The 23412-nt window shown below is 49.6% G+C and overlaps 2 protein-coding genes across 6 annotated transcripts in view; both read right to left on the bottom strand.

Annotated features, from left to right (window-relative positions):
• Positions 1-395: 395 nt before the first annotated feature.
• On the bottom strand, positions 396-10283 carry LOC111154796 (phosphatidylinositol glycan anchor biosynthesis class V). 3 transcript variants are annotated; one of them, XM_022514713.1, is made up of 5 exons: positions 10246-10283; positions 9152-9258; positions 7192-7326; positions 2477-3598; positions 396-1130 (listed from the first exon to the last, which is right to left on the bottom strand). In XM_022514713.1, the coding sequence occupies exons 3-5, from the start codon at positions 7267-7269 to the stop codon at positions 849-851; spliced, it is 1482 nt and encodes a 493-aa protein (XP_022370421.1). In that variant the 5' UTR covers positions 7270-7326; positions 9152-9258; positions 10246-10283; the 3' UTR covers positions 396-848. The 3 variants fall into 3 exon arrangements, with proteins under 3 accessions (XP_022370421.1, XP_022370419.1, XP_022370420.1); XM_022514711.1 differs by lacking the exon at positions 10246-10283 and adding an exon at positions 9698-10016; XM_022514712.1 differs by lacking the exon at positions 10246-10283 and having other exon boundaries at positions 9152-10016.
• Positions 10284-16795: 6512 nt separating this feature from the next.
• Positions 16796-23412, bottom strand: part of LOC111154896 (AT-rich interaction domain 1A) — a 69351-nt gene continuing 62734 nt past the window's right edge. For 2 of the 3 annotated variants that reach the window (XM_022514843.1, XM_022514842.1), the window contains exons 18-20: positions 22154-23045; positions 21670-21800; positions 16796-19882 (exon numbers count right to left, since the gene is read on the bottom strand). In XM_022514843.1, the coding sequence (XP_022370551.1) occupies positions 18152-19882; positions 21670-21800; positions 22154-23045 (2754 nt within the window). In that variant the 3' untranslated portion in view covers positions 16796-18151. The remainder of the gene's footprint in view (positions 19883-21669; positions 21801-22153; positions 23046-23412) is intronic. The other variant, XM_022514844.1, reaches the window with a different exon arrangement.

Consider the following 23412-nt stretch of genomic DNA (forward strand, 5'->3'; position numbering starts at 1 on the left):
AGTTCAAGTCCTGCCCAGTGTGAAGCCTACTTAAAAATAAACAAACAAATAAATAAATACATAAGTCATTGCACGCATAACCAAAAGGTGTTTAATTTGCATATCTTTTTAAGATTTTTCATATAAATAAATGAACAAATCATGAAAATATTCAGAAACAATGTCCCATTTTATTTTATTTTATTATTTTTTTTTTTAAAAAACTGTATTCTTTTTTTTTTTTTTAAAGATTTTATTTATTTATTTGACAGAGAGAAATCACAAGTAGGCAGAGAGGCAGGCAGAGAGAGAGGAGGAAGCAGGCTCCCTGCTGAGCAGAAAGCCCGATGTGGGGCTTGAACCCAGGACCTGGGATCATGACCTGAGCCGAAGGCAGCGGCTTAACCTACTGAGCCACCCAGGCGCCCCACAATGTCCCATTTTAAAAAGATGGTCCTACTTTACTTACTACTGCCAGGACACCATCCAGGCCTCCACCATCATGTGTGGACTATTACCGGCCCGTTAGCTAGAGCCTTTGGTGAGACTGACATTTAAACACTTACATTTACATTGACATTTAAATACTTTAAAGTTTACAACTATCTCTGCTATGCTTGGTTGACGAGACAAATGCAAGTGTACTTTAGACTCGGAGAATGAGATTTCTTCACTCACAGAGAAAACAGGTACTACTCTAAAATTTGCCATAGCCGGGACAAGACGGGGCTCTCCAGTGGCTCATACTTCTCCCATTCCTGACCAGCCTTCAGAGAGACTGGAGGTTCCCAAAGGACAGAGCAAGGGTCCCGGGGCAACACAGACAGTCCCAGTGTGGATCTGTACTTCCAAGCCCCTGAGACTCCAGGTCATGTCCAAGGTAGGAAGTTGCAATGTAGGAGCAGTCCCAGAAGCCAATAAGACAGGAAGTAGCCCAGAATGCATCGTGTGACTAGAGAACAGGTTTTCCAGTTGTATAAAAGTTCCATGATGGAATTTCTGGGGACCATTTGTCCTGGCAGGGAGTCCCCTACACGGGGCTTCCAAGGCACCGTCTCTAGGGATCTCAGCAGTGGCTCCTGATTATGAAGCAAATAAGCTGGAAACCAGTACACGAGAGGAGTGGAGGAACCTAGAAACCTGGTGAGAACCTGGAAATCGTAAGAGGGGGGAAAACCCACACATTTATTAGACTATCACTGCTTCACACTGGACCAGCCCGGGGCTTCCCTGCTGCTGGGTCAACTACAGCCCCATGACTAGAAAGGTATTGTTCTGGAAAAGGGATTCAGCAGAACTTAGGATCTGCCTTATAAAGAGCTGTGTGTGACACCAGCCAGGTGACCTCAGTGCTACAAATAAGCAGAGCCACAGACTAATTACCACAGTCATAGGCCAATCAATACTAAAAACTACGAGGTCCAATTTTAGCCTAGGGCCTGGACTCTAACCACTAGGCTGTGACATGGGGCTTTGGGAACCTGAAGGGGTTCCCTCATGCCCTGGGGTTGGCAGAACAGAAGGAAAGGGGGCAGGGCATCCTGCGGTTCAACATTTTCCGTCCTAGGGGAGTTCAGAGCCAAGTCTCCACATGGCCTCCCTCATCTAAGCTGGAAACTCCAAGCTGTGCTGGCACTTGCTCTACCAGTTAATCCAGCTACAAACACAGAATGCTACTTTCTGTTTCCCCTGTGCCTCTTATCCACACAGCCCAGAGAACTTTACAAACAGCCAATGTGCGCCGCCAAGAGGCAGAAGCTGTTAGGGAGCAGCTGACATGGAGGACTATGACTTCCTCAGGGTTATGTGGCAACCGGGGCCAGAGCCAGGAATAAAAGAATGGAAAGTATCAAAGGCTTGCCACCCTTCTATCGCCCCCTCCCACCCTAAAGATGACACAAGGGATCTCCTGGAAAGACTGAGCACCTGCCAGGGCTGAGAGTACCTTAAGTCAACACCCAAGGAGGCACTGTCAGGGAAGGTCCTGTGCTCTCCTCTGCGCTGACTCCTTTATCTGTCACTTAAGCTCCTTCCACGACTGTCGCGTCTCTGCATGCACCACTGATTTGCCCAGAATACTCTTCCTCTGCTTCTTAAATGCAATTCCTTCCTACTCTTTAGGACCCAGCCTTCATAGGACACCCTCCTCGACTCCTCCCGTCTGTTAGCTACTTTTTCCTCTGTGTTTCCACAATCCTTTACTTCAAAACAGCAACTCTTCTTCGATCCCACTGAACTAGAATTTTATCTGTGAAGTGTCTGTCTCCCCATTTCTACCATGAATGAGACCCACGATGGCAGCAATCCTGCCCCACTCATGTTCCATTCCTCAGTGGTCTGATCCAGGGTCTGGACAAAGAAAACCCCCTAATAGCTGGCAAATGAATAAATTAGGCACAGGTCACTCAAGTGGGAAGAAGCGAGCAGTCTTCCTTGACCCTGGCCAGGGGGTCTTGCCTGTATTCCCACCCTTACCCCGGCCAGGAACACCCCTCACCTGAACATGCATGCAGAGTCCGCCGAACAGCGCCAGCACCGCGGCATGGACCAGGTACACAAACACCGGAGGGCCGAGGAATCCGCGCTCGGGCTTCTCTGGGGTCTTACTGTTCTTGCTTCTTTGCATCCCAAGCGTAACGCAGAGCCAAGGGTGGGTGGTCACATATGTCCATGTTGCCCCGGCAACCAGGATAGCCATTGGTGTGGCCAGAAGGAAATTGGGCACCTGCTTGAGCTCATAGTATCTCAAAAAGCCAACATTCCAGTAGATATCCTGGATATAGCTATATATTAGGGGCAGTTCCCAGGAGCACCAAGGCGGCTCATTTCCCTCCACAGTCCGGTAGCCTTTGTCCACGGCCAACTGCCGCAAGGGCTCCGGGATGGGGCGGACTGAGCCTGACAGACAGAACTGGGTATAGCCATAATACTGAAAGAGAGCAAAGGGAAGGCCAAGCGCAAACACAGACAGGAATACGGAGCCCATTAGTTTCAAGAGTGCTCTCAGAGGATTCAGCACCATGGGAGAGAACATAAAGCCTTGGCACTGAGAATACACGAGGAAGCCAATGTTGACCAGCCCGTTGGAGCGTACGCCAGTGGCAAGGGCAAAGAGGAGGCCACTAGTCCAGCTTCGGCCCCTTTCCAGCTGTCCCATGGCACTGAACGTCAGGAGGGCAAACAAAGCTTCTGAGTAACCAGCTGCCAGGAAGACGTTGGCGGGGCTGAGGCAGAAGAGTAGGGCTCCATAAAAGGCCTGGCGGGGACAGCGCAAAACGAGACAGCCCAGGTCGTGAAGTGCGACAGCGGCCAGCACGGAGAACAAGGAATTGAGCAGCGCTACTGAGATTAACAGGCGACTTCGTAGGTTCAGCAACGGCCACAGGGGCCTCAGTAGTTCAGCTCCCACCAAGAGAGCCAGGGGGAAGCCAGGGAAGAAGGCAAAGTTGTGCTCATATAGATAGCCACGCTCGGCAATGAACAGGAAGTGTTCGGCATCCCAGTGAGACAGGCCACCCAGAAGACCTTCGACGATTTGGTCCACAGAGCCTGAGGGGGTGAAGCGAGGAGGAGAGAAGGCTTCTGCATGGTGATCGGGGATGATGGCATTGAAGAGAGCCTGTGGGATGAAGGAGAACTAGGATTTCAGTTGAGCAAGTGAAGGAAAGAATTACCATATCATAAAATGAGGAAGAACAGACTTGTTGGAGGACAATCAGGAGTTCAGTTCTAGACTAAGTTTGAGCTACACATTCCAGGGCAGAGGTCAACGAGGCAGACACAGGAGTCTGAGGGTCAGGAGAGCGATCAGGGCTGGAGACATAAATTCAGATGTCCTGAGTGTACAAAAGGTATTTAAAGGCGTGGGACTGAATGAGATCACCTGGGGAGGAAGGAAGCAGGGCTAGAGAAAAGAGATCTGAGGATTGGGCCCTGAATGCGTCAACGTTTAGAGGCCTGAAGGAGAGTGAGGATCCAGAATGAAGATAAAGAAGGAAAACCAGGAGAGCAGGGTGTCTTAGAACCAAGTGAGGCAAGGTTGTGATCAATTCTGTTAAATGCTGCTAATAGTTTCAAGGAAGATGGGGACTGGGGCGCCTGGGTGGCTCAGTGGGTTAAGCCTCTGCCTTCGGCTCAGGTCATGATCTCAGGGTCCCGAGATCCTGCTCAGTAGGGAGCCTGCTCCTTCCTCTCTCTCTGCCTGCTTCTCTACTTGTGATCGCTCTCTGTGTCAAATAAATAAATAAAATCTTTAAAAAAAAAAAAAAAAAAGGAAGATGGGGACTGAAAAGTGCCTGCTGGATTTAGAAATGGGTAGGTCACTAGTTAAGTTTGACAAGAGCTGTTTCAGTGGAGTGGAGGCTAGAGAAGACTGCTGAGACTGGGCTCAGCAGAGAAGGGGAGAAGGAAAGCAGATAACTACCTGGACGAGTTTGGCTGTAAATGAGGTAGTAGGTGAATGACGATGTGGGAGAGAAGCATTTGTGAATGGGGATAATCCAGTGGAAAGGACACCACTAAGTATTGCTGGAGCAGGCACAAGGCAGGTAGGAACTGCTACACAGGCAGAGGAGCAAGGCTCAGGGAGGACAGCAGGCCTTGGCCTGCTTCAGCAGCGAAGGCACACGGGGGCCACACATGGGATGAATGTGGGGGGGAGCACACACAAGGTCAATTCTGATTACATCTATTTTTCTGAGTTTTCGCTCAGGGAAGCAAGCCGGGGAAAAGGTGTTAGGGACTTGAATTAAAAGATAAACATGTAAAGTAAGTCCTCTTGACCCCTAGTTCTCGAAATAGGCTGTGCACTGGAATCACTCAGGGAATTTCAAAAATACGGATGTCTGGATGGCTGGGTCCCTCCCCCAGGATTAATGATTTAACTAGTATGGGATACAGCCTGGGCATTGAGTTTTTTTGGTTTTTGATTGTTTTTTTAAGCTCCCCCAAGTGACTCTGATGTGCAGAACAATTTGAGCTAATGGCAAGGTGAATGGGCCAGGGAAATACACTAAGATCGCCAGGTAGCACTAAAGACTCATGTTGGCCAAAGATCTTGAAGAGAAAGCGACTAGTCAATACAGCTGTGTGTTTCTCTCTGGGCATGATGCAGAAGTAGAGAGAGAACGAAACTGAACTGTACCTGGGCGTCTGTCTTGTGACTAAGCCGGGGAGAAGGGAGCGAGCGAGTTGTGCCTGTGTGCCTGGTGGATCATGGAATCTAGCTGGGTAAGAAGGGGTGCAGAAGCCAGAAGGTAAATGAGGCACAGTGAAACAGTGGTAGAATCAGTGGACTGTAAGTCCTCAGGGGGTGGAAGAGCCGTTAAAACTGGGGTACTTACAGGGAGTGAACTGGAAAGATAGGAGATAGTGGTTAGTCCTATCAGCTTTATTAATATTGAGACCACCAAGAAATTAACAGGAGTGCTGGAAAGCGCAACAGTGAATCAGGAGCTTAAACCTTCAAGGAATGAAGAGGAATGAGCTGTCACTAACAGAGACGACAGCAAGAGTGAAGGGTAACTGGGGCGAACATCTGATGGCATGAGCATTAAGCTGGAAGGGGGATGGGGGAGAGAGAGGGATAATGAAATAGCATTATTGTTAAATGTCTTTTTGCCTCATCAGATTGTCAGCTACTCAAAGGAAAAGACTGTGACTTTTCCTTCCCACCACCTAGCACAGTTCTTGGAACAGAGCACACACTTAATACAAACTGTGATAGAGTGAGAGGAGAGGACAGGAGACATACTCATTTCCAAATCACTATCTGAATTAGTCTTGCTTCCCTATCCCAGATGCCAGTTCACCAGGCTTCCCCAGGGGCCTGGTAATCACTCATCTGATACTGTTCAAAGCCATCATTGGGTCAGTTTTCCCAGCCCCACAACTGCGATATAACCCCATTCTTAAGACTTTCTCTTTTTGGTCAGTTTCTTTATCAGGCTACTTTAAACAGTGAAAACGAATGGGACAGTAGTGACAGTCACAGATAACAGCCCTAGTCTCCAAGCTGAAGCTACTTTTAACTAAACCTGGGGCCCTGCAGAGGCTGCTAGGCATCATAGTGCAGGAAGGGAGAAAGGAGGTTTCCAGAAAGGAGAAAGAGAACCCTGAGAAAATGGCATCTGTGGAAAAAGCACACATAATTATGCTAATATAACACCACTAGATTGCTGACAGACTTTCAACAACAACACATACTGAGCACATACTAAGCACTGGTCAATGTGCTAGGCACCAGACAGAATTCATATATATGTGAAAATTGGTTAAAATATGTATCAAGAGGAGCCTTGGAGGGGAAAGGAAGTTGCAAAAGTGCAAATGCATTCTGAGGGTTGTGGTGGGTGAGGCAGCAAGGGGAGACACCTGGGGGAAGAGCTGGGGACATTGCTGACTAACTGAATACACACAGATGATCCCAGGACAGTGCCACTCAACTGACTGACACTGTGCTCAGTTTCCTGGTAAGGGGACCCAGGCCGATGCCTTGGGCTGTCTTACCTTAAAGGCATCTCTGGTTACAGAACCTCATGGCCCATTGGAAAGACCACTAGCTCAGGGGTTAGGAAGGCTGGGGTCTGATTCTGGCCCTTCTCTAACTTGCTGTGCAACTTTATGGAAGCCATTGAACCTTTCTGGGCCTCTGTTTCTTCGTATGTAAAACAAAGGATTAATAGACCATTTCTGGGGCGCCTGGCTGACTCACTTGGCAGAGCATGCAACTCTTGATCTTGGGGTCATAAGTTCGAGCTCCACGTTGGGCATGGAGTTTACTTTTATTTTATTTTTTTAAAAGATTTTATTTATTTATTTGACATAGAGAGAGACAGAACACAAGTAGGCAGAGAGACAGGCAGAGAGAGAGGGAGAAGCAGGCTCCCTGCTGAGCAGAGAGCCCGACTCGGGGCTCGATCCCAGGACTCTGAGATCATGACCTGAGCAAAAGGCAGAGGCTTAACCCACTGAGCCACCCAGGCGCCCCTGGAGTTTACTTTTAAAAATAAATAAATTAAATCTTAAAAAAAAAAAAAACAGAGACCATTTCTAAGAGTCCTGCCCACCTTTCGGTTATCAGGTGTAGGTATCTATGATTTCAACCACATGGAAGGACACACCTGGGAGGCAGAAAGAATGTGGGGATGATTCTTAGTGCCTAGCCCAGTCATGTGGCAACAGCAAGTTCAGGACAAAAGATCAGAGACTGACCTGCAGCACCAGAGTCAGGACACGGCAGCTGACTGCAAACCTCAGCACCTCTTTCCTGGATGGGTCCAGGGGCCACATCCTCTCACCACCGGGAACTCAGGGGTGTTGCTGCTCGGACTGAGCTCCCACAGGCTTCTATACTCCAAAACCCAAAGAGGAAACCTCACACATGGGCCGAAAGTAAATTATTGTTATTTTTTTTTCCACAAAAGTAAATTCTTGAAAGCATTCTTTACAGGAGATTCCCCCTTCAGCATTACATGGCAAACTTAATTGCCCAACTGTCCTGTCCAGACGAGGGAGAAGCATCTTGAAGGCAGATGGGACCACTTGGGTGTCACTTGGAAGCACTGTATTGTCAGGAAAATTCTACACAGATAGGCATGAAATTAGTAGCTAGGCTCACAGAAAATCTTCAAAAGCCTGTTGGGTACCCCTGTGCAGTAACTAAAGACCTGGGTTCAAATCCTGACTTTGTTACTTGCAAGTTCTAATTCAGACCTTCTGAGCCTCAGGTCTTTAGGTATAAAATGGGATCAGACTGTTGTTGGTTTTTTGGTTTGTTTGTTTTTTTTTTCCCCCCAGACTATTTTCTCTCACAAAATTGTCATGATGGTGAAGGGATGAAAGTGTGAAGACGTACCACCAAATCCATGTTGTGGTTGCTATTATTTGGTGTGTGCCCTTTCCCTCTTGCCCAGAATAATAAACCAGATCCCAAACCAGAGTCCCAAAAGTGGGGCACAGGACTCAACTGGAAGACCATAATGACTACACACTGTAGCCTGGCTCTCTGATGTGTGTTCAGCTGGTCTGTTAAATTAAGTGGAGAAGGAAAAGAAAACCACCACTCAGCAGGGCTTCAGCCAGCTCACATTGCTAAAACAAACTGAGGGGGGAAGACAGAGTCGACTACTAGGGATGGAGAAAACTGTTATTTCCCCCATCTCTTTGTTGGAATGGCAGCAATGTACAAACAACTGAGAAGCCATTCTGAGGCAAGGAATGAACTTCAAGGCTTTTTTTTTTTTTTTTTTTTAAACGCAACTCCTTGGGCTAAAAGAAGTAGCAATGGCTCCTACAGAACATTCCAACACTAGTTTGGGAAATCAGAAGTGGGGGCCAGAGCACCAGAGGCAGCTCACTGATGATTTGGGGTGAACTATCCCTAAAGGAAGAAACATTTCAACTGGGAAATTAATAGCGAGGGTTGGAAGACTTTTCTTTCTTACCTGAGTAGTATCTATCAAATCTTTAGCTATCATTCATTTCTGGAATTCTCTGATGCTCACTAGACTATATGATATGCTCTCATTGCACTTTGCTTCGTCGTCTTTACTGCTGTGACTTATTTACGTGGCTCAGGAGGGCAGGGGCTTTGTCATGCTCCCAACTACACCCGCTGGGTCCGGCATTACAAACAGGCATTTCAAGCCTGCGTTTCTCACTGAGTGGAAGGGGCAAGAACAAGATACGGCATCACCAGTTCACTGGCTCGGGATATAAAGTCACTGCTTTAAGTATTCTTCCCGCCACATCTCACGTTAAGAGTATGACCTAAGTCACAGAAGCCACAGGAAAATACAATTTCTCCAGCAAGGGAGCAAGACTGGCCAATAGCAACAGTACACTTTTCTCAGCACAAGGGGGCGCCTGCTGCTCACGCCATCACCAGGCGGCCCGGAGGAAGGGAGGGGCCGTCATCGCCACACCGGTTTGCTCATCAAAATTCAGTTCAAAGACAAGCTTTTGAAAACCCCAGAGAGCGGCGGTAGTTTGTGAATCCATCCAGCATTTCCAGCATCTGACTCGCGGAATCGAGAGGAATTGTAGAAATCAGTACGGCCAGCCTCACATGGCCGCTGATTCCCCATCCCAGGGTGAATTCACTTTTTTTCCTTCCTTCATTTCCCACCCACATGCAGAAGAAAAGTTGGGGACAGAAAAGCACTTAACCCACCTCTGCCTCTTCACCAGGCTTCCATTCTTCCTTTCCTCTCTCCAGAGTCAAGCTCTAGCCCCAGCGACCACAGGATTCTTGTAACCTACACTTAGCTTATAGGTAAACTAAGTAAAAACAAAATAAAGCCAATGAGTTGTCCCTCTGGGCTAGTTGAAGACCTCGCTTCCCAACAACCCCTTTACGAAATCACAAACTCTTGAATTGGCAGGACGCTTAGGAGCAACTAGTTTTACTCTATTTTCCTGGGAGATAAATATGCCCAGAGTGGTGACTAATAAAAATCTCCACGGTTTAGACCCTGTGAGGCCAGTATAATTACCATCGCCGTTTAATGGATGTGGAAACTGAGGCTCATTGGGGTCATGTGACACACTCTAGGCTATATTTAAAGCGAGTATCTCCTTTTTTCCTTCTGGAACCTCATGATCTTCCCACCGACCCTCAACCAGGCCAAAGGGGATGTGCTCTTTCAGAGCCATGGTAATAACCCAGGACTCCCAACTCCAAGCCCAATACTTATCCAAAAACAGCGCATGCTCTTACTGGGTATGCTTAGGGAAGGGAGGGCCCTAGCTCAGACTCCGGAGAAGCCTGAATTGGAGCCCTGGACCCTTAGGAGTAGGACAGCGTCCTCTGTACAGTAGGGAAGTCTCCGTGACCCAGGGTCCTCGGGACCAGAGGCATCGCTGGCTGTCGCGAGCCACGGGCCGCCTTCTGCCAGCCCCAGCCAGGTCCGAAGCCCATCCTAACCCTTTCCTTTCGGACACAGTCCCAGGCGGGTAGTGGGAACCACCTCTCCCCAAAGGGGCCACGGTTCGGGGCTACTCCCGAGGGGGCCGGCGGGGCCCGGCCAGAGCCGGCCTACGGCCGGAAGGCAGGGGAGGGCGGGAGGCTGTAAAGGAAGTGGCGGCACCGGGAGGCCGCTATGGCGGAGGGGCGGGGCTCCCCGCTTCTCGGCGGCCTCCGCCTCATTTCCCTCGGCCTCCGTTTGACAACTCCCCCCCCCCACCCCCCCGAGAACTCCAAGGCTCCCGAGCTGGCGCCGGGTCCATAGTCCCGGCCCATCTCCACCTCCCAGGCGGGGCCCGAACCTCAGCTCCTTCATCCGGGACCCCGAGCAGCCTGCGCCTGCGCACCAGCTCCGCCGAGGCGGCCCCGCCTCCCTCCTGCCCGGACTCGGAGCTGCCCCGCCCCCCTCCGCGGCAGCCATCTTGACTCCGGGCGCGCGGGGTGGGGACGCCTTAGCCCCAAGAGTCTGTGCCCTCCGCCGTGGCACCTTCCCGCCTTGGTGACACCTGAAGAGTTCCCGCCTCAGGTCCCCTCCCCCGCCTTCAGTTAGCCCGTCCGTGCTACTGTGGCAGAGTCGGCGTTCTCGCCCGGTTGCAGCCCACAAACATCCACTGAGTTCCCGACGTGTTTGTGCGGAGGAGGCTCTTGGGGCCTCTTCACGGAAGCCAGACCCGCACTTTCCCTGCTGCCAGGCTTCAACCGCTCAGCACAGGGCCTGGCACACAATAGATGGTCTCTGAATAGAAAGAGAAGCCTTGGGGTGTCTGTGGCCAGCAGTGGCACCCTGCGTCCGGGGTGAGGAAAGTGGGGGGATCCCCCTTGCCTTTCCCTTCCTCGAGATAACGGGGACCTCGTGTCCCAATTCGATCCTCAGCCCCACCTCAGGTGGCTAATGAGGACGGTGCCGAGAACGCCCCCCAGGGCTCTTCTTCCTCATTCAAACAGTTGTCCTCGTAGGAAGTGGGGCCAAAAAAGAAGAAGCAACGCCCAAGAAGCCAACTCAACAAAAAAGGCTGTTAAGGGAGGAGCGGCCAGTGGGTACCCCTGTAACGGAAACTGTTAGAACAACTTTGCACCCTCCTTCAAGGAAACAGATAATAAATCCTTCTCCGTTGGTGGATTTCTCGTTTCTCAGGATTCCAAAGCCTTCTGTTGTTTCAGTTATCGGCCGTCTAAACGGAGCTGGGGTCTGCGTTAGCTTCTGGCCACAGACCTGGCGAGGGAGGGGTTTATCTTCTGCCACAGCTATTAGTGTGGGTGGGAACAAAGGGATGGTTGCTATCTCTCCAGGAAAGGAAACTTGGCCTCCCATCAGTTCTGTGAGGGCCAGGGAAGGCACTTTTTGATTCTAACTCATTTCAGACTCTGACACCCAAGCCGTCCTAAGATACTGTTGTGTGTGAGGTGGATATAGAAGAAATCACATATCAGTCCTGAGGTGAAGAAGGGAAAAAAATGGAGAAGACTCTTCCGCAGTTTTTTTCACTGACACACACTTGTTCTCTGCTCCAAAGGCCTGTCAGTGAATCGGCAAGGCTGTGTGCTCCAAAGGCCTGTCAGTGAATCGGCAAGGCTGTGGTGCACACTCGTGACTGGGGCCTGAGGTTGTGGCTTGAATCTCTAGAACTCCATGAGGCTCCCAGCAGTACTCTGTTTGCAAGACAAAACCGAGCAATGAACTGTACTTGCTTTGTGAATTCACAAGGGAAAAAGACAGGCATTCTTAAGGGTTTCTCCATCCACACCAAATTCCCTCAAAAATCTGTAAAAAATGACAGGAGTCTCTTGTGACAAGTCAGAATGTTTTCTAACAGCTCAACTGTCACCCGTTAGAGGTAAAACTTTGTCCAGATCTTCAGCTCTACTTTCCAGCAATTTCTCCTTCCTTTCCTTCTCTGCTACCTCCTCCCCCTTCCTCTCTGTTTCCTGTTTTATTTTCTAGCTCTTGCTCTGACAGGAAAACAAGAAAGCTGAACCTTGTGCTCTCAAAGCCCTGGCTTGTCAGAATGGAGGAAGACTAGGTGGGATGGGAGGGGGTTCTAGAAGGGTCTCCAAGGCCGTGGGTAAGTAATTGAGGAGGCAACTCTCTCCAGTCTGCTTTTGGAGTCTGCAGCTAAAATGGAGCCTGCATCCATCTACACAGGGAGCCAGCCGAGCAACCAGCACTGTGGGAGAGCCAGGGGGACAGAGACGTATCCAGGGGTTCCAGAAAGACTATCTACCACCCAGTCACTTCCACGAAGAAGCAAATATCCCATACCACCAACAAATGATTTCATAATACAAATCCCTGACCTAAACAATACAAGCAGTGCATCACTGTTTCTGGAATCCTAGAAGGTAAGAGAGTTACAGCATTCTGTGTCTCAGACTTGCCTGGCTCTGCTCTTGCTGCTTCCTCTGCTTGAAATGCCTCACTGCCAGACCACCCTTTGGCCAGGCCGCTACCTTCAGGTCTCAGCTGAAAGGTGGCCTCCTCAGAGAAGCTCTCTCCCACTACCGAGCCACAACCAGCCCCCTGTACTATCCCATCACCCTTTTCTATTATCTTCCTAGCACCTCTCACCACCTGATTGTCCTGTCTATGAATTTTACTGCTCTCATTGTCTGGTTCCCTCTTACGGAATATAAGCTTGAGAGAGCGGGGGCCACATTCACCGAAGTATTACCAGCACTTACAACAGAGCTTTGCACGTTGTGTGTACTCAGTAAAGATCTGGTTTATAAACCAGTTTGTTTAACCCGATACCTATATTTTATGGATGTGGGAACTAGGCTCAGAAAAGGGGGAAGTGGCCCTCCTGAAATTACACAGCTGGTGGCCAAGGCAAGACTTGCATTCAGATCTCCAGGCTGGCTTTTCTTCCTGCCACTCCACACTATTTTAAACTTTCTTGGGTTTGCTTCTTTCCCTCTCGTCCTTTTGTTCCACACAACTAAGAATCTGTACAGGCTATGCCAAGAACCCTGCACAGGGCACACCGCATCTTAACAGCTCCTAACTACTCTTTCCTCTAATAAATTCCTATCTTACCTATTCGATTTAGTGCACAAAATTGGAGTTCCTACCATGTGACAGGGGATCAGGATGTAGCTCTGAGCAAGACAGACACAGTCCTTGTCCTCATGGAGATGGTAATAATATCTACCTCATGGATTCTCTAGTGCTTGGCCCAAAGTGCTCGATGAAGACAGGCTGCTGTAATTGCCCTGAACGAATAGGGGGAAAAGCGGTGTTCCCACTGGAGGTGTGAAGAAGGAAGTTCGGCAGTTCTCATGGAGCCCTCACCATGCTGGGGCAACCTGACAACTCATTTCTTTCTGTAGCTGCCTTGCCTGGCTCCTGTACCATATCTGAAGATACCCTTGGCCCCAGACTGGGCAGAGGAACAGACCCGTGTATCCCTTCTCAGTAATTCAGTTTCATACACTAGACTTTCCACAGCCCCAGTCCCATGGGAATGATGGCATAGCTGACCCTGATCTTGGCTTTGAGGCCATGCCATTATGGGACAAAAGCGACCTCACTGGCCTCTGATTCTGTCACTGCCAACTTAGCAGGCAGGCAGGGGCTAATAACCTATGATGACAGGCAGCTGTGCCTTCCCAGAACTTTATCCTCTGTCTTTTCTCAGTGGGCATTCACTGGCAGTTTCCAAGGGTGCTGGGTGACATTTATATCCATCCTAAAATCTGGGGTGGCACCAATCAGGTTTTGGATGCTCTTTTTGGCCTCTGTTGTATCATTTGAAGATGTCCGTCCGCAGCGGGACAAAGACCCCGCTTGGCCTATCAACTGCAGGAGCCAAACACTGATCTTTTAAAGGCCATGGACACTAAATATTTTTCACCCTTCCGTCAGTGTTTGCCTTTCAGTAGTTAGAAAACCTTGACCCCACTGAGAGGCCTAGTGGGAAGGGCCTTAGCCACTTGGGGGTGGCAGTGGCTGCATGGCAAAAGAGCCAATGAGGTTGTGAGTATTGTTTGGGCCAGACTTGGCAGCTCTCCAGCTATGAAAGAAGGTTAAGGTCATTTGGGGGGTGGGGAGGGAGGAGCCTGGGAAAGAACTACTGGCCACACCCCTGGGTTCTCTACTGGCTAGGTTCTATTTACTTCTCAAAAGCAAATTACTCACAGCTCAGTGGCTAGCAGTTCTCTCAGTCTGTGGTAACTCCAGTCAGAAACTGGAGACCAGGCTAGGCTCCCCCTGCATTGCAGGGGAGCAGATGAAAGGAACCCAGGAAACCAAACTCCTAGGTAATGCTCCACACATAGCCCAGAAATGCACTTTCTAGACTAGAAATGGAGCTCAAGAGGCCCAGTACAAAAATAGTCATTAGCAACACAGCTCACCAAAATATAGATATGAAAAGTTTCCCATGTAGTTTTTTTCCCAGAAGGGTCCTAGGAAGGTGTCTTGGTTGACAAAGGTTAGCCATTGTCTCTACCTCCCCCTCAATCAATAGAGGAATACTGATTCCTGTCCCTGACCCAAATATTAACAACTGCACTTTAAAAGCACTTAGCTTGATGAACGCTTGATTGAAATTCTTGGGACAATTTTTACCTCATGCTGACTATGACAAAAATCAATCTTGCCTGTTGAGCTCCGAGGCTAGATTCAGTTACTCCTACCTGTCCTCTGACCCCGGAAGGAGGGCCTCGGTTGTGGAACCTCACTTGGTGCTTGAGCTCAAACCAGCTGCTTTCCTCGACTGTAAAATGGGAGCCAGAATACTGAGTCCCAGGCACCGTCCTCGATCCCTTGCAGGATGATGTGATGAACAAAATCTGGTACACAAGTAGGTACTCACTAGAAAACTTGTTACAGGTTTCACTTCGAAGGGTCCACAACGTCATTTTCTCTGTTACTGCTTGTGGTCTCTTCATTGTTTCCCTAAGGAAGGAGATGAACAGAGAAGCTGTATATTGCAACATTAGCCTTATAAAAGTAACCACATCTGGCCAACATCTACAATTTCACTCAACAACTATTTAAGTGGTCACCGTGTGTCATAGGACCCGGATGTAGCAGTGAACAAAATAATGCTCTCAGCTCACATTATAGTGGGAGACAACAGGTGAGTATGATATACGGTTGACCCTTGAACAACAGAGGATTTGAACCGCGTGGGTCCACTTACACAGATTTTTTTTTTGGATAAGTGCAGTACTATAAATGTATTCTCTCCTATCATTTTCTCCCTCTTCCTTGACTGTAGGCATACTGTCTATAATACATATAACCTACAAAATATGTGTTAATCCACTGTAAATGTATCAGTAAGGCTTCCAGTCAACAGTAGGCTGTTAGTGTTCTGTTTTGGGGGAGTCAAATTATACATGGATTTCTCGGGGAGGGAGCACCTGGCTGGCTCAGTCAGGATGACTCTTGATCTCGGGGTCGTATTTTCAAGCCCCAGGTTGTGGATAAAGATTACTTAAAAAACAAAAAGTAAAAATAAAGACATTTGTAAAATTTGAAAAAAAAAGTGTAAGAGTATTTTTGCCCAGGGAGGGCATTGGCACCCCTAGCCTCCTCACTGTTCAACTGTCCAACAGGCTGGATGTAACAAGGGCTACAAAGAAGAAGGCAGAGAGGGAAAGAAGGCAGGGGGGCAGAGATCGCTATTTTAAATAGGGCGGATCGGGAAGGGTTCACCGACACAGTATTTGAGCAAAGACCTGAAAAAGAGGACTTCAGCCAAAGAGTTATCTGGTCAAAGAGTATTCTGGACAGAGGGGATGGTAGAGCAAAGGCCCTAAGGCAGAAACGTCCCTATGTGAGGGAGTGAGCAATGGGGAAGAGGAAAGGGGCCCAGAGGGCTAACAGCAAGCCAGACAACCAAGGGCCTTGCAGGTCATTCTGAGGATCTGGACTTTACTCAGAGAAGACTGAAGGATTTTGATTGTAGGTTTTAAAGGGAGTGTTCTGGTTGCTATGTCAAGAATAGGTTCAACCAGGCAAAGAAAGCAGAAACAAGGAGGTCAGTTTGGAGGAGATTGCAAGAATTTTACGATAGGGTAGTGTCTCGAACTATAGTGGTAGTGTCTCGACTGAGGGCTCTTTTTTGGAGAGTGCAAACAGACTGGGTTTGGAAATGAAAGTAGTTTTGTTTTGCCAAGCAATGGAGTTGCTGTTTACTGGGAAAAGTATGGGAAAAGCAGGTTTCTAGGGGAAGATAGGGCTTTTTAGCTCAGGGGTGTTTAAATTAAACTTTCACACAGTTAAGTTGGAGGCTGCCTTGAGATAAATGCTTGTCTTACGGTTAAAAATTTTCTCGGGGCACCTGGTTGGCTCAGTGGGTTAAGCCTCTGCCTTCGGCTCAGGTCATGATCCCAGGGTCCTGGGATCAAGCTCTGCATCGGGCTCTCTGTTCCGCAGGGAGCCTGCTTCCCTCTCTCTCTGCCTGCCTCTCTGCCTACTTGTGATCTCTGTCAAATAAATAAAACCTTTAAAAAATTTTTTTTTTCCTCAGGAAAGCAGATATCCTCCCCCTTAGTCAACTATTTCCAAAAAACCCCACTTTTTTTTCTAGAGTATCATCAATTTCTTTGGCTACTTACACCCATTTTATTTCAAGGGGCTAAGGTGCCTTTTATGCCTAGAACTACCTATTGCAGGTGAAATCATCGCAGCCACTTTCTTTGATTTACTTACACTATGGAAGGTAGAGCGGAACATGGTGCGGAAACGACAGGGTCCAGGATGCCACCATTTAGGAAGAGAGCACACCAAGAGAGATTTCCAAGAACAGGACCAGCCATCCCCTCCCCACTCTACCCCCCCTCCCCCTGCCAAAGGTCAAGCTGTTAACTGGTGTGAAAACAGTAAAAAGCCTCACAAACGTCTTACCAAGATTTAATGTACATTTATTCTTAACACGTGGAACATATAGTATAAAGATTTCATACTGAATAAATGATATTCATTAAGCCAAAAAAGGAAAAAAGGAGGAATTTACATCAAGTTTTAGCTACATTGTTTGAAATACAAATATGCAGATTTTATCACTGAAAAAATCTCAATTGTGTTTCTTCATCAGGGAACTTCAACTGAACCTAGAACTTTTTCACACCTCGATTAGAAAGAAAACAAAACAAAACAAAAAACCCAGAAAAAAATAAACTATAAGTTGATTGGCTGCTGAGACAGCAAGGACTTTTTACAGAGACCTGTACAGCATCGCGCCAAGAGGGGCGATGTCTGGCAAGAGATTAAATAGCTGTGTCTCGCTTTGTGCAGGTCACCAACTTGTTAACTCGTCATACTATAAAGGGGCAGCTGGGAGGGGGACCAAACTGTGGGGATCCAAGGGTATGTGCAATGTACAACGTCATATATATACACACGTGGCAGCGCAGCCGCTGCGGCTAAAGGTTAAAACCAGTTCTAAGAGGTGATCTCAGGGCTATTCATACAATCAAGGAGGAGAGAAAGAGGTCAGGGTGTTGTAGGTTCACACATGATACTTTGGGGGAAAAGCCTTTTTTTTTTTTTCTCCTCAACATTTAACTAAAAACATTTTTAAAAACTACAGCTTGCTGCTGACCCAGCGCTTCTCTTGTTTCCATGTGAGACATTATTATTACAGTATGTTTACAGTATCAGGTGTACAGTACAGTACATGGAAGGGTCTACACTCTACTGCACAGGCCTCTCCAGTGAACAGGGTCTGTCCACAGCTGCGAACTTCTCGGCTCCTGCAAGATTGTGAATGTACAACAATAAACCACACACAGTTCAGCAGTCACCTTTTTTGTCCTTCAGAGGTTTTTTTTTTTTTGTATTTTTTCCTTTTTTTTTTTTTACCATTAAAAACAGTTATGAAATGTGGCATCCCGTTGATGCAAGGGCCGGGAAAGCCATTTTTATTTATTTTTTTTTCCCCAAACTCACTGTAAACGACAGTAACTTTGGTTAAAATAAAAAAGTCTTCTATGTAGGCAGAGCTTTGTCTTTTCAAACAGGGTGGGGTCCTGAGGGGGGTAAGGTGAGGACAAGGAACAGAAAGGTGTGAGGTGGGGGGTGAGGGGTGGAGAGGAGGAGGAAAGAGAAACAGGAGAGACTTTTTACCCAAGGGAGAAGCTGGACAGCACAGGGTAAACTGGATTCTGAGGTGGTTTTGCATAAATAAAGGGCAACAGTCAGTTTCTAAGTTCTCCACACACGCACACACACACAGGGAGGGAGGTGTCCCACGGCTGTCATGACTGGCCAATCAGAAACAGTACATCACAAATGACTTGTGAAACCAAGGAGTTCATCAGCGGCGATACCGAGATGTCCAACAGCCGTGACTCGTACAGCGTGAACTCCGAGTGGTTCTCGTCCACCTTGGCCAGGGCCAGCAGTGCGCGGGCAGCCCGCCGCATCATGTCCACACTCGTCGGCTCAAAAGGTGGGTTCTGCATGTGGAGCAGGCTGGCCTGGCTCTGCTGGAACTGTGTGGCAGCGAGGCTGTCCTCCAGGAAGCCGAGGAGGTTGCCGATGCTGCCCTTCTGCACGGCGATGGCGCGGGCTGCCAGGCTGTCGCCCTGAGCCAGGTTGGCCAGCAGCACCACGGCCATCTCCCGGCAAACTGGGTTCTTTCGGTCACTGAGGAAGCGCACCATGGTGCTATACAACTTCTCCAGGCGGCTGAAGGGGGGTGTGGCCAGGATCAGGTCCACATTGTTGTCCTGGATGCTGAGTTTGCTAAGGGTTTCCAAGACCAGTCTCTGGGGGGAGAGGACGGCGTTGGGGCCCAGGGTGGAGAAGGGGTCCTGGGCTTCAGCGGAAGGGCAGACGGCCCAGTGTAGGAGTCCGTCCAGGACAGGCAGGCAAATGCTCTCAGGGTATGGGGAGAGGTCCAACTGGCCCGAGATGTTGGCGAGCGTGACCAAGGTGTTTTCCCGGAGCATCTCCAAGCAGTCCCACCACCACTCCACTTTGTTGCAGCTCACCCCTTGGTCCTGCTCCTCCTCCTTCTCGTAAGTCAGTGGTGCCTGCTTCCGCTCTGGGTGCTTATGGTGTAGGAGGATCAGCTTGCCCAGGATCAGCAGCAGCCCTGGGTGTTTGGACATCTCAAAGTCGTTGCCGGGCACAAACGACAGGCTTCGGATGGTATTGGAGACACAGACACAGCGCTTGGCGAGGGAATCCTGCCAGTCCAGAAGGGTACACAGTGGGGTCTCATCTTTACTGTGGGGTTCGTCCTCTAGGATCTTGATGTTTCGGTGGCTCTGTGCCGGGCTGATGCCGAATGGAAACTTGCTGCTCTCCTTGGTGGCCTCTGCACTCTTAGCTCCCTCCTCGGCCAATGTGCTAGACCGGGTGGACAACATGTCATCCATTGTGGCTGTGATCCGTTTCTCTGGAGGGCCATCAGGCGGGGGGCCCTCCTGTTCTGTTGTCCCTGGCGTACCCTCTGCTGCCATGACCTGTTTCCGGGTGACTGGTGGGCAGGGCACATGAGGCCGGGTCGGCAACAGCTCTGTCTTGCTCTCAAAGTGGGTCTGGATATGCTCAGTGGTATCCCCCCCACCAATCCGCCAGTGCAGCAGGCCACTGTCAAACTCCTGCACGCGCCCAAGCTTATCTGAGCAGTCCACCACAAACGGGTCATTCTTCTGCACGATCTTTACCGGAAGCTTGTCAAACTTACTAATCAGTTTCTCCTCACTACTCTCTGAAGCTGCCTTGTCCTTGCCCGAAAAGGCCATCTCCTCGTCATTTTCCACTACTTCCTCCTCTTCTTCCTCCTCTAGTTTAGGACCTAGAAGGTCTTCCTCCTCCTCCCCCTCCATGGGGGCTGGACTAGATGCCTTGCTGAGTCTCCCAGGGTCCAGTAGTGTTCTCTGTCCTGGGTCACCCACCTCATACTCCTTTAAAATGCCAAAGATCTCGATCAGGCAACGTCGGAAATATTCCACAAGGAGCTCTAGCAAACCTGGGAGCTAGAAGAGAAAAACAGGAAATAAATGGAGAAAAGTGGGGCCAAAGGAGAGAATCCATGACCTGAGAGGCCTCTCGTGGTCTTCTACCTAATCTCCCCCTCTTTCCTTGTACGTCAGACAACCGTATCCCCAGACAATCAACCTCCCTAAAGGAGACGGAGTTGCTCCTTTCCCAAAGGCTCTCCACAGAGCAAGTCATTCAATCTTTCCTGTGCCCAGCACACAGTTCTTCCTTCTGTTTGGCCGACCTTCTTGTAAGCCTGCCTCCAGCAGGATGGACATGCTGACCAATAGCTCTGCACCTCACCATCTCTTGGCCTCCTCTTCCTAGCCAATCCCTGCTTTTCCTCACCAGGCCCAGCTTCCTACCTGCTGGTCATTGCCAATGTCCCTCTTAGGACACTCTCTAAACTCCACTGCCAAGCACAACCCAAGGCTTCAAGACGAGCTGAGAAGGGGTAAGCAGTGTGGACAGATGTTCACCTACTCTCTTCTCTAAGCTCCCCAACGTTCCAGGAGGCTGGACCTCCACGAATCAATTAGGCAACATAGTGAGTGGGATGAGGTTCAGTCCTCCAAACATGGGAGCAAGCTGGTGCTAGGCGGACCCAAGTTCCAGCTTGGATCCTGTATAGGCCATCTACCTCTAGAAGAAAACACTGAATCTCCAGTCAGATTCATCTCTGGCTGAAGAGAGTAAAGCAGAACGGAAAAAATAAGGGCTTTAGAATTAGAAAGATCTAGGTTTGCATTCTGGCTTTTCTAGGAACTAGCCATGTTACTTAAACTCTACAACTTGTACTACTTCTATCTTTCCATTGAACATGAGGGCAATTCCTACACTTGACACGGTTGTTCTGAGGTCTAAGTGGAATATTCCAAATGCCTGGCATATGGAAACTGCTCAGTCAATAGCTGATCCTTCGCCTTCTCATGGCAATTTTATGAAATGGACATAAAGTCAGGCTTTGGAATTGGAAAGACCGCTGACAGCGGTATGAACTTGGGCAAAGGTAAGACTCTGAGCCTCTTTACTCATCTCTAAGAGGCCATATTGTCTCGGAAGGCTGTTGTGAGGATGACATGAAAGAAAATACGGAGGACCTAGCACAAAGCAGCGGCACCAGAAACGGTTAACTCTTCAATGCCCCCTAGTCAGCTTGATAGACGGGTTGGTAGGTACTAAGGATGATCAAAAGAGTGGGACGGCATAGCAGAAACTCTTCCCGGCTGTCGGGAAAACTCAAGGCGCACATCCTGTGGAGAGAGGACCTGGAGAATCGCTTCTGCAAGAGTGTAGTTAAGATACTGCCACCATCACCGCCCACAAGCAGACTTCACTCCACTTCCCCTTTACACATCAGAAGAATGGGGTCGATAAGGACCTCAGACGTGTGCAGCAGATGAAGATAGGGCAGAAGAAACTGCATGGCTCACTAATAAACACCACAGGTTTTTCTTGGTAGTCTTGAAAGTTGGTGTCTTCACTCACATCAACAATCTGCATTTCGTACCAGTACCAAAAGTTTCTCCCCAATTCCCTTTGAAGTCAATCCTGATACCTTACACACATTATTATTGTTCTCAGTGTTCTGGGCCCATGGCCAGTGGCAAAGTACTGGCATGGAATCAAAGCACTGGCACGGAAGATACCAGAGAGTGAGCGAGAGAGGGGAGACCATGTTGGCTGGGGCTGGCTTAACTCCCCATGTCACTCAGTGCAGTCTACTTCAAGAAGATCCCAGGCCCTCCCATTCCGCCCATCTTTCCCAGGCACCTGTACTCACCTGACTGAGGTTGAAGGTCATGATGCTGTTGTCATCGTACAGCAGGATGTTAATGGTGTCTAATGCCCACGTGCTCTCGGCCAGCAGCCCAGACTTGAGGGACATCATTACCCGCCATGCCTCCGGGGTTCCTGAAATAAACCTCCATGTTGCCCATCTACCAAGCCCAGGTTGGCTGGATGCTCCCCCAGGGCTGGCCCATCAGTCCGGCTACTCTGAAGGTTAACACATGGCAGGAGGCAGTTCCTAGCTAGGAGAGGACACACATCTGCTTCTAGGCCCCCTTCTAGGACATCACTGCGTGGAGCCTGCCTTTTGGTAAAGGCTGAAATAAGCCTTTTTCCTTATCCAAAGTTCTCTGGCTCTATTTTAGACAACACTGTACTGGAATCTTATCCCACCCAGAATATTAGGATTGGAGACAGAAAAACAGACAAGATTTTTAGGGGCAGATGAAGCAACCTGATCAGGGAGGTCTCCTTACCGATGTCTTTCATTGTGAGCCGCCGCCTCTGCTTCAACACAGGCTGTGTGGCTTCGACAGAGCCAGGTGGGAAGGTGATGTCCCGCCGGATCATGGGTGGCTGCACGGGGGCGGGTGCTATGTGCGAGGCAGGTACCGGGGGACCCGCTTTTTGCATCTTCATCCCAGAGTGTAGGAATGGAGACTTGCTAGGAGAGGTGCGATTCTCCATTGGCCGGGGCAGGGGAGCGGGGCTGGATACCTGAGGAATGTGATTCTGCATGCTTGGCGGGGGCTGGTAGTTGGATGGAGGGGGCCTTGTCATGGGGGGCACGGGGGCAGAGGGACCATATGGAGGCTGACGCGTGCCATGGGAAGGCCACGGGCCTTCATGGTTGGCCCTCTGATCCGTATGCAGCATTTCATCTGTTCGGTTCACGCCATGATAGGCGGGGCCCTGGGGGGCAGAGCCAGTGCTCTGCCTGTTGGTGTAATTGTAGGTCATGTCATTACGCCCCTGCCACATGGTGCCTTGCTGAGCGACCTCAGCCGATGCTTGGATGGGGCCACCCATCATCTGCGGTGGCATGTTCTGCTGGGCATTGGAGCCAGGGGGTGCAGAGACACGGTCTCGGCCAAACTGGAATGGAAACTGGTTCTGGGGGCCACCCGCTGGTCGGCGCTCAGTAGCAGCGGCAGCAGTGGCAGGATAGGCGTTGCCATACTGGTTGTACACATCTTGCTGAGGGGAAGGCTGGGCAGCTTGCTGCTGGCTGGCAGGCTGGGGCTGGGCCGGGGGCAACTGCTGCTGCTGGGGCTGCCCCTGCCCCGTGCTGTACGGCACGCTGTACATCTCCCCTTCGTGCCGCTTGGCGGGAGGGCCGTACGTGCCATCCATTGGCCGTTTGTAATTCTAAGACAGGGACAAGCAGAGGGGAAGTTAGTATTCTGTGCACAGGGACCCAAGTCCCACAGCTGCCAAGACGGCTACAGCAGACCCTCGCCGGGCTTGCTTCTGCACCTCCAGAAGAGGACACGGACTCCAAGGGAAGAAAGGAATCACCTTCACAAATGATCTTTTGAAGCTGTTTCTGAAAGCAAGAATCAGTCCCTATTTCCCCCTGGTTCTCCCTCGCTCTAGGTAGAAAAACGTAGAAAAGTTCAAAAACCAAAACACGGTTGGTTTCTGGCTCTTTTGGGGAACCAGAGAGACTGGAATGGAATCTAAACAGGGATGAGATGGAGGGCTTGGCTCTTCAGCAGAACCATGTGGGTGGGAG

This window comes from Enhydra lutris, unplaced genomic scaffold (assembly GCF_002288905.1).
Source record: "Enhydra lutris kenyoni isolate GAN:26980312 unplaced genomic scaffold, ASM228890v2 scaffoldscaffold38, whole genome shotgun sequence".
In the NCBI taxonomy this organism is placed as follows: Eukaryota; Metazoa; Chordata; class Mammalia; order Carnivora; family Mustelidae; genus Enhydra; species Enhydra lutris.

Coding starts and splice junctions, on each gene's coding strand:
- LOC111154796 (XM_022514713.1), bottom strand. CDS start 7,269: ATGTGGCCCCTGGACCCATCCAGGAAAGAGGTGCTGAGGTTTGCAGTC. Junction 3,599..7,191: donor TCCTGACTCTGGTGCTGCAG/GTCAGTCTCTGA, acceptor TTCATCCCACAG/GCTCTCTTCAATGCCATCAT. Junction 1,131..2,476: donor GACTCTGCATGCATGTTCAG/GTGAGGGGTGTT, acceptor TACGATTTCCAG/GTTCTCACCAGGTTTCTAGG.